The following is a 10,357-nucleotide window of genomic DNA, read 5'->3' on the forward strand; positions in this document are numbered from 1 at the left end:
AAACATTCCAGTACAGCTCAGTTCATTAAGCCAATCAGTAAAAGGTTTCCTATATAAGGAACCCAGCAGATTGCATAGAGTCACTGACGAGTGTCAGAGTCTTTACAACCGTCCTCATACTAAGCTGTATGATCCACCGAAGTACGGTCCTGTTCCAAATGTTGTCCTTGTACTCCCATCCCATCGGTAGAGTGAATGGTAAATGGCCTGTATTTTATATAGCGCCTTCTAGTCCTGGAACCCCCCAAGGTGCTTTACAACACAATCAGTCATTCAACCATTCAAACACACATTCACACACTGGTGGAGATGATCTACGATGTAGCTAAAACTGCCCTGGGGCGCATTGACAGAGGAGAGGCTGCCGAACACTGGTGCCACCGGTCCTTTTCGACCGCCACCAGCAGTCTAGGGGGATTAAGTGTCTTACCCAAGGACACAAGGACAGTGTCAAACTGAGCGAGGCTCAAACCTGAAACCTTCTGATTACAGGGCAAGCATGTAACTCCTGTGCCACCATCACCCCAGTTGACTGTATTTGCAAAAAACAGTACTATAAACTATGCAAGAACATACTAATAAACTTGGGTATTGAGAAATGGCCAGTGTTTAATTGGAAATTGTTGAGGGTCCCCTAGACAAAAGCTCTGAGTGGGAATACTTACTTACTAATACTTATTAAAGTTGCAACAGCCAATCTACAGAACATGCTAGATTTGACCATAAACACTCACCCCACCCCTCGGGTATCTTCGAGTATCTTCTGCCGGAATCAGAAACCCACATCGCCAGAGGAAACGAGAGCGCTAAACTCCAGACATCGTTTTCTAGGTCCAAACACCTTTTGTTGTCTGTAACTTCAAATGGGGTATTCTTTTTGGGACTCAGGTAATTTGTCCTAAAGTTGAAATGGTAGCAGCCGGCTGTTTCTGCTTCTCTGATGTTACTGAGTGGCAAACCTCTTACCTCAGTGGTCTCAGGGTCCGAAATAAAATTTTTTTACTCACCAGCCAAGTTGGCTGGTAGATGATGAAAATCTACCGGCCAAGCATATTTTTTACCGGCCAAAATTCTAAATGATTTAGATCTACCTAAAGCATGTTATTCTATATTATGTTGATTCCAAACAGAGTGACAAAATAATTAAAACATCAATTAATAAGAAAAACAACTCTTTTATCATTTTTACTATTTATTTATTTTTAGAGAAGTTTTTATGAACTCTTTCACTGAAATCTAGTCAGACTCCTTGTTTTCTCTGTCCATGAAGTCTGGGCTTGTCACGGTAACCGGTGTAGCGGTAAACCCCGGTAAAAAAGTCGACAATAATAATAACCGTCTTGTTTTTTTTTTAAATATATTATCTCGGTGGATTACCGTGGCTGCGGCGTAGGCGCGTTGACCCTTACCAGCCACCATATCATCTGCTGAAGTGGCCGGCGGCACATGCGCACTTTGTTTACGACCAAAACTTTCTTGAAGCTAAAGCTGAAATAATGGCCGGAGGAGATGGCAGCGCGCAGGACATTTATTGTCACTCAAAGAAGACAAAGTCGGAAGTATGGGCATTTATTGGATATTTGAAGAATGCCGATGGACAGTTGATAGAAGACGGCTATCCTGTTTGCAGCACGTGCAGGAAAAAGTGTCTGTGAAAGGCAGCAACGCTTCAAATCTCATGACACATCTACGTGGCCATCATAATGTAGCAATTGCCTCACGACTCCGCCATCCCTAGTTCGCCACTTTTCACAAAATCTTCTGGTTGCCACTGGTCCTGGTGGTTTTTCTTCCAGTTCGACGAGTTTTCTTTTGGAAGGCTGGCTGACTCCAGTTAAAACCCGCCACATTTCACCGCTAGTTTTAACACGAAGCTAACTACTAACTTGATAAACTGACAGAATGGGATAGGCGGAAATGACTTTGGGTGCGGCGCTCACGTTTCGCGTACGTTGCATGCAGGCGAGAGGAGTATCACAGAAATCCATGGAAGATGACTGATAAACATAACTAATTTGGTGCAAACATTTACTCGCTATGTGGCAGATAGAGCTCAAAAATTTACTCGCCAAATGGAGCAATTTGCTCGCATTTGGCGAGTGTTAAAGTACATGAGCGCATAATGAATGGAGGAGGATCCAGGGCCGCACTGCCTAGAGTAGCAGACAGAATATTGCAATTGATTTGTTTGCAATTTTCACTTCAGGAGTTGTTTTACATGTTCTGGTTAGAGTCTGGTTTATGTGTAGGTAACAGACCCTGTTGTCTGAATGCAGCCTGGTCTTTGTTAGCTGGCAGAGCTGTTTGTCAGAGAAAGAGAATGGGGACAGTGAAAGAGGAGGTATGGGAACTATTGACCTCTTGTTCGTGGGGTTTTCCCAGATTGTTCGTGGCAGTGACCACCTGTGATTTTGATGTAAAGAATAAGCCAAGAAGGCTTAAAACTACCAAGCTTGTCACTATAAAAATGCCACACTAAATTAGCTATATAGTAAATTGTTATATGGCTACGAAGGTACTTTACGTTAGGAATAATGGCAAAAGATACAAACAAAAACCCAAGATACTGTTATGTTTATATGGTTTATTTGACGCACCTCGTGATTTTTATCTTGAGAAGCGCTATATAAATGATCGTTTTCTTCCTCTTTCTTATCTGTTGCATCTGGCTTATACCATTTTCTCTGCCATCTGATTCTGTGACTCTAGGGTAGCCTGATAAAAGGGGGTTGGAACATAGAAGTGTTGTTTTGCTTTTTCCCCAAGAATGTGCACTCCATCTTTGATGTGCTAGCTGAACTAGCTTTTTCAGAAAAACACGTTTCCAGCAATATGCAAATCTCTTAAAACAAACAAAATGTAAACAGGTTAATTTTTCTCTTATCTTCTAACAACAAGAACGTCAGTAACACAGAGTCGTAAAATAACATGACTATCTCTGCTGATAAGAAACCTATTAACGAAAATAGTTCATATCAGTCATTGCTCTATTTGTAATCTCTAATGGAAAGCTATTGTTTTCCTGTTATATAAATTACCCAGAAGCGTCTTCAGCAGCAGGTTGACCCTCAGACATCGTAAAAATATTCACTACAAGATCTTAAAGTATTCAGCTGCTTTTTACCTCTCACAGGATCTTAAATATAGATCTATGAAGGTCTTAATTGCCATTTTGAAATGTGTTTCACTGTAACACTTAAATAACTCAGTGTGTCACGTCTACATGTTTGTGTGGTTCCTTGGAGCAACGAGGCCCTTTCACGTTGTAAAAACTATGAGTTGGCATCGTCATAAAAGAAAAAGAATCAGAAATGAGGCGCAATAAACCTTTGCTCCGTGTCATTTTCTTCCGTATGTATTAACAGTAGCAGCTGTGGCATTGACATGGGAAAATGTTGATTTTAAATAGCAAATTTACACACATGAAAGGAAACATGATTCAGAAAGAGAATGGTGCATGGAAAGGAGGTGAACAGCCTGATACAAAATGTATCAGAATTTGGAGGCCGTGTGTGTGTGTGTGTGTGTGTGTGTGTGTGTGTGTGTGTGTGTGTGTGTATTTTGGACTTTGCTTCCAGCTAGTGTGAATTTATCAGGAACACGGTCATTTTCAGCATAAAGATCCTCCGACTGCTTGTGAGCTGCTCAGCTGCTCTGCGTACGAGGTTATTTATGCCAAAAGAAATCCAGATAAAGGTGTTAGTTATTTCTTTTTTTTTTTTTTTTTTTTAGTTTAGAACATTTGTACATTCTGTTGCTTTATATTTTTTAAATAGAATCTTTTTTTTAAAAGGCAGCCATGATCAGCCGCAACTTTAAAAATGTGCTGGTGGTCTCTGTGGGGTTTCTGTCTCTGTTCACAGCTTACGGAGGCCTGCAGAGTTTACAGGTAAGTGTATTATTAATTAAAAGTACAAATAGTTGGATAAAACCTAATTTATTTAAAAGATATTTATATTGTGAGTATTACTCACAATTTATTAAGTAGAAATTGTATTTGAAAGAAACAGCGTTGACCCATTTAAAAGTTGGATTTAAAAATTTAAAATACGTGTTTTCCTTTAAACAAATACTTCAGATAGCACAAATTTTCTGATTGGTTTTAATTTGCCATTAAGCTCAACACGTGATATTTATTTGAAAGTAGATTTATTTATTTTTTTTACCTTAAAACCCAACTAAACTAGCTGTTAAAGAAAACATCCAAAATATCACAAATGAAGAAAAAAATACGACATGAAGAATATCTGTGTTTAATTAGCAGCTGCTTCTAGATCATAATTAGACCTAATGGAATATTTAATTTGAGTTTCCAGGACTCAGCAGAATATTAATTATATTTTAAGGAACAATAGTTCTCTCAAACAAATTTGACAAAGATGATTGAAAACATTGTGTTTACGTATTTATATTCTAAAAACGGCTGACATTTTTGCAGAGCAGTCTGAATGCAGAGGAGGGGATGGGAGTCGCGTCTCTGAGTGTCATCTACGCCTCCATCATCATCTCCTCCATGTTCCTGCCTCCCATCATGATCAAGAATCTGGGCTGTAAATGGACCATCGTAGTTGGCATGGCCTGTTACGTGTCATACTCTTTTGGAAACCTCTACCCTGGATGGTAACTTCTTGTGATGCTCTAAAGTCTTGTTAAAACCCTCTGGAGGAGTTGATTAAATATTTTTTTTCTTTACATAGAATGTATAGAAACTTGCTTAAATGTACTGATGCAAGAAGAAAAGGGGATGTATTCTGCATGTCTGAAAAAGGGTCAGAGGCATTTAGTGAATCAATCCTTAAGCTCTAAAAATAAAGAAAGGAGACTCTAAATGGTTCTCTGGCTCAACAGCTTTATCAACAAATGCTAGCTGGGAATCTGTATAAAGGCTCTAATTTTATGCCAATCCATCCAGCAGTCAGTAAGACATTCTGCTCTGTCACAGGTACACCCTCATCCCAACCTCAGTGATCCTGGGTTTGGGCGGGTCCCCTTTGTGGTCAGCAAAATGCACCTATCTGACCATATCTGGGAATGCGCAGGCTGCTGAGGAGAATAAAAAGGGTTCGGATGTGATAAACCACTACTTTGGCATCTTTTTCTTCATCTTCCAGTCGTCAGCCGTATGGGGGAACCTCATGTCGTCACTCATCTTTGGACAGGACAGCAGTATATGTACGTAGAGAACAGATTTTAAATCTTGTCAGGGGCACAGGAGGTAAATGCTCACCCCTTAATTGGAAGGTTGCAGGTTTGAGCCCCGCTCAGTCTGTCGCTGTCGTTGCGTCCGTGGGCAGGACACAACCCACCTTGCCTGCTGGTGGTGTTCAAACGGACCGGTGGCGCCTCTGACAGGTTGACTCGCCTTTATCAGCTTGCCCCAGGGCAACTGTGGCTACAATATAGCTCATCACCACCAGGGTGAATGGGTGAATGATTGTTTGTGTTGTAAAGCACCTTGGGGGTTCCAGGACTCTAGAAGGTGCTATATCAAATACAGCCATTTACCACCTGTCAAGACTTTGCTCAGGACTTGGTGGTAAAACTTTAAACCCTTGGTGACGTTTCGATAAAATTGGATCTGCGCCGGTTTAGTTTTTTGTTTTTCTGGTTAAATCAGTAGCAGTTGTAGTGACATGTTGTGGCCATTGAACATTTGCATCTTTTTCTTTAGTGACTGAGCCTCTGTCAACAAGAGAAGCAGGGAAGTACACCTTTTAATTGTAATAAGGTTAAACAAATCAAGAAATGACAAAAATCACTTCATCTTAACCAGATTATAAATTGTCTTCAAATCTAGTGTCTAGTGTACAAACAAGCTCAGATTCGAGTGCATTTTTATTTACTGAACAAAAACTAACTTTAGGTGACAAACTAAGTCCACCTTATGATCCAAACTGGTCCAAGTCTCAGTTGTTGGACAAACGGACTCACATTTGACTCTGGTGTCCAGGGTAGTCCATAGTTGACTGCATGGTGGCCAAATCTACAACCTTCTACCACTGTGCTGAAAGCTGTTATTCAATTAGACTTTGTTGATCCCAAATGGAAATTAGATGTTACAGTAACATTTATTTAGGTTTCTTCAAAGAGTCACAGTAGATGGTATGAGGTGTTTGTGCTTGTATGCAAACACAACACTGTGCGTTTTTGTCAGATTTATCTAAAATTTGCAGGAACCAGATGAACTTTTACTACATCTGGAGACAATAGAAAAACATCAAAAAGTATCTAAATCATTTTTGCGATGTTCATTTAGAGAACAAGACAAGGTGTGTGGTGACAAGAGTTGACGTTATCATGTGTTAATTACAATATGGTTGTGCTTCCTTATCAGTTTATATGATGACCGTAACTTGTTGGAATAGTTTCTTGGAAGACCGATGCACAAGTTCCCCCCCCCCCCCTCCCCATTTCCTGCACTAAAAGACACTGATTAGATTCTGTAACCTGTATGTAATCTCTTTATAATTGGTAAACAGCTAAATTGATTCATATTCTTTATAATTTTCAAAGTAGGCCACAGGTTAACAAAAGGCAGCAGAACCAGGAAATGTTCAAACTAAATCTTTAACTTCAAATTTACAGTAGAAGGCTTTTAGTTAAACACTAGAACTGAATAAAAAGTGGTTGAACACTCTAAAGGGTGTATGTTGAACCTCTGAGCGCTACCAGGGATAAAAAAACAACTTTTTTAGTCTTTCATTCCTTCTTTATGCTTTTTGTTAATTTTAATGTTTGAAATCAAGATTTAAAGCTTCCATAAGTGATGTCCTATAAAAGCTCAATGTCTTTTTGGTGGAAAAACTTGAGTAATTAAACTTTCCTCACTGATGAACTTTATCACTTTTACTTGTTAACGTTTTCAGCCAATATTCCAGAAGAAGTGCTGGAAACATGTGGAGCAGCCAACTGCGGCCTGAACATCACAGTCAACAGCACGACCAGCAAGCCTCCACAGACACTGGTGTGGACGCTTGTTGGGAGCTACATCGGTAATTCCAGAGTTTCCTTCTGTTTTGGTGGAGGATTTCCATCCATCAGGACAGAGTGAATGTTTTAGACGCTTGTCTTTGCTGTGTTGTAGGGGTGGGTGTGCTGGCCATGATCATAGTGGCTGTGTTTCTGGACAACATCGACCAGGAGCAGACAAGCCAGTTTCGTGAGAATCGGGAACCGTTCTGCCACACTTTCCTGGCCACGTTTAGGCTTCTGAAGGACTGGAGGCTTGTGACGCTCATCCCGCTCACCATGTACAGCGGCTTTGAACAGAGTTTTCTCTCAGGGGAGTACACTAAAGTAAGAATTTTTTTTTTAAATATACGAACATACTTAAATTCCTGCGAAAAGAAAGGCTCCCTAAGTGATGACTGGACTAAGTGATGATGAACCTACTTGAGCAACAGGACAGATAATTGTTGTGTGTATTTGCAGAACTACGTAACTTGTGCTTTGGGGATCCACTTTGTTGGGTTTGTGATGATGTGTTTTGGAGCGTCCAACTCACTTTGCTCCTTCCTCTTTGGGAGGATTGCACGCTACATTGGCAGAGCTCCTCTCTTCTTACTGGGTAAAATATCTTCAATGTTTCACAGATAAGAGGCACTATCTCACCAGGCTGCAACTGTTTGTGACAACATTCACAAGGGATCTTTCTAAATGTCTAAAACTCTTTGTCTAAAATTTGTTTTTCCAAAAGCAAGAAATTTGATAAAGCTTTGAAAGGGGAATTCTGAGTGAATCAAACTTGGAAAAAAAGAGGATTAATTATAAGAAAGGAGGCAAAACGAGCAGCTCTTAGGCACAAACTGGGACAATGAACTGTAGAATAAAGTCTGTCCATTGTAGATGATGGTGACTTGAAAAAATCTTCTATAATCATAAAGTCATCAAAAGTTTTAAATGAATCCAGAGTTGACCTGAGACCCTAGAAAACGCAACGAAAAAAGTTTTTGCAGTTTTAAATCAATTTAATCACTGATGGTTGCAGCCCAAATGAAGTTGTAAATATATATATGTGGTTTTCTTCTTGATAAAATGTGGGTCTCATGTTTGTGTTCATTTCCAGCTGCTGTGACCAACCTATCTTGCATCATTGCTCTGTTGTTTTGGAGACCTCATCCAAACCAGCTAGCTGTCTTTTTTGTGTTTCCTGCTCTGTGGGGGATGGCGGATGCTGTTTGGCAAACTCAGACTAATGGTAAAAGACTATTCTTTTATATATATATATGGAGAGTGCATTAGCAAAAATGAATAACGCAGTTAAACATACATACATACATACACACATACGCACACACTGCATAAAACATCACCAAACCAACCCAGAGTTTAGCTGAATCTCTGCTAATTTTGTTGTCAAAAACAAGCAAAGCAATAAAATCCAACATGCCTCCAACATGCTGGGAAAAAGCACTGAAATTATGAACAGCAGTGGATTTCTACATGTATTCTATCGATCGCTTTAGTGAAAACAGCTGGATCTCATTTTCTTCCTCTCCTTTGATTGCAGCTCTTTATGGAATCCTTTTCCCAAGGAACAAAGAGGCGGCTTTTGCCAACTACAGGATGTGGGAGTCACTGGGTTTTGTTATCGCCTTTGCCTACAGTACATTTTTGTGCCTGGAGTACAAACTGTACATCCTAATGGCCGTTCTGGTGATTACTATCATAACCTACCCTATAGTGGAGTACTACGAATACAAGCATCCCACACAGCCGGTGGAAGAGGGAGCCTATCTCAGCCACAAAGAAACCATGCAAACAAAAGTGGACGAAATTATTGCCCAAACTGAGATGTAAACATGGATTTTGTCAGATTGTTTTTCATTTCTGGCTGCTTGTGAGGGACCTAACAAAGGTCCTAATCATTTAGATCAATATATACTTCACCTAATAAATACTGTATGTAATCAGAATGTTAACAATGTTCTTAATGAGCTGTCCACTTGACTCAACTAGCCCATTGCTATTTTCACTCTGCCTTCACTACCAGTCTGCCTCTTTATGGTTCTGGGTCCAAAACAACGATAAAAAACAAAAACAAAACTAGCGCTAAGTAATTTTACGAGGCACTGGAAAACAAGCTGCTGCTAAAAAGGTATTGAATGGAAAATTGTATAGTCTTCAGGGATCCTTTTAATCGGAATGTCTTTGTATTAATAACAGTTTCTGTAAATTCCTTCAAAATTTGTTTTTGTAGAGACAAATATAAGAAAAATGTTCAGAAATATATATTTTTTTAAATGAAAACCTATATTCAGGGAGACAATGAAAGTGTTATTTTATATTTTTGAAAAACCAACAGTGAAGAGTCATTCCTAATACCCAGCAGGTCATGTGATTAATGAGCCATTCCTTTTTTAATCCTGTATTTAGTTTATTGAAAAGTATTGCATCTGCCTTGTGACCCTTTTCACAAAAAAGTATAGTTTCCATGTTTACTCGTAACAACTGTACATGCTGTAAATGATGATCACTTAAAACATGTTTAATGCACCATGTCAATGACATCTATTCCTGTCTGTTAATAAATATTGATAGAATAATAAATATAAACACTCTGCTGTCTTACATTAAAACACGCAACCAGTCATTTTATCTTTGCAAATAAAACATTTTGCTTTACAAATTTGAATTTAGCATCCTAACAATCACAAAAACAATGCAATAAAAATGCTTATAATTCCCCTAATTAGACCAACTTTTGTTCACCATTATGTCATCTGCTAATCTCGATTGCTAATCTATTATATGTATTGCTAATCTATTATATGTCTATGTCTTCTATGGTTAGAAAACACTTGCTATGAAAATTCAGTGTTTTAGAGAAAACTTATTGATAAAGTAAATATTTGAAGGCATTCATTTAAAACGCTCGGCTGACAATAATAAAGCATCTCTTAATGTCCCTTCATGCTCTTATTTTGAAGAGCTGCACCACAGAGAAATAAATGGGAGTTTATAGAGTAATCTTGTATAATAGCTGTGATGTCAACGTTGACCAAAGCAATCATGACTATTTTTTAACAAATAAGCAGCCCTAGTTGAAGTGTTATTTGGTATTTTAAATAAGGGCACTTGTGGTTAAGTTTTCGCCGTTTACTTATTCAGCCAGCAACACATACAACAGCGACCGTCGTTGCCCAGCAACCCGTCTCCTTATGCATCACTCCGCGCTGTGCGCTTCCTATTGTAAAATAGACCCTATACAACACTAGTCATACATGTAATCTACATTAAAACACTGGACGTGTGTGAGTTTAAAAGAACAAAATCTGTATTTAAATCTATGTGTCCAGCTATGTTGACAGCTTAAAGAGCAAGTCACCCCCAAATCAACTTTTTTTTTCTGATAAAC

The 10,357-nt window shown here is 39.0% G+C and overlaps 1 protein-coding gene across 2 annotated transcripts; it reads left to right on the plus strand.

Moving 5' to 3' along the window:
* Positions 1 to 1,460: 1,460 nt before the first annotated feature.
* unc93a (unc-93 homolog A) lies at positions 1,461 to 9,555 on the plus strand. Of its 2 annotated transcripts, none has more exons than XM_015947558.3 (9): positions 1,461 to 1,559; positions 3,794 to 3,889; positions 4,439 to 4,620; positions 4,943 to 5,172; positions 6,867 to 6,992; positions 7,085 to 7,296; positions 7,432 to 7,567; positions 8,066 to 8,197; positions 8,510 to 9,555. In XM_015947558.3, exons 1-9 carry the CDS (start codon positions 1,497 to 1,499, stop codon positions 8,797 to 8,799), a joined length of 1,467 nt encoding a protein of 488 aa, XP_015803044.1. In that variant the 5' UTR covers positions 1,461 to 1,496; the 3' UTR covers positions 8,800 to 9,555. The 2 variants fall into 2 exon arrangements, with proteins under 2 accessions (XP_015803044.1, XP_054604066.1); XM_054748091.2 differs by lacking the exon at positions 1,461 to 1,559 and adding an exon at positions 3,547 to 3,696.
* The last annotated feature ends 802 nt before the right edge of the window (positions 9,556 to 10,357 follow it).

This window comes from Nothobranchius furzeri, chromosome 2 (genome assembly GCF_043380555.1).
Source record: "Nothobranchius furzeri strain GRZ-AD chromosome 2, NfurGRZ-RIMD1, whole genome shotgun sequence".
In the NCBI taxonomy this organism is placed as follows: domain Eukaryota; kingdom Metazoa; phylum Chordata; class Actinopteri; order Cyprinodontiformes; family Nothobranchiidae; genus Nothobranchius; species Nothobranchius furzeri.

Excerpts from the sequence above, each read along its gene's own strand:
- unc93a (XM_015947558.3), top strand. The coding sequence starts at position 1,497 with ATGGCCGGAGGAGATGGCAGCGCGCAGGACATTTATTGTCACTCAAAG. Across the intron at positions 4,621-4,942 it reads GGAAACCTCTACCCTGGATG|GTACACCCTCATCCCAACCT; the intron begins GTAACTTCTTGT and ends GCTCTGTCACAG. Across the intron at positions 6,993-7,084 it reads GCTTGTTGGGAGCTACATCG|GGGTGGGTGTGCTGGCCATG; the intron begins GTAATTCCAGAG and ends GCTGTGTTGTAG.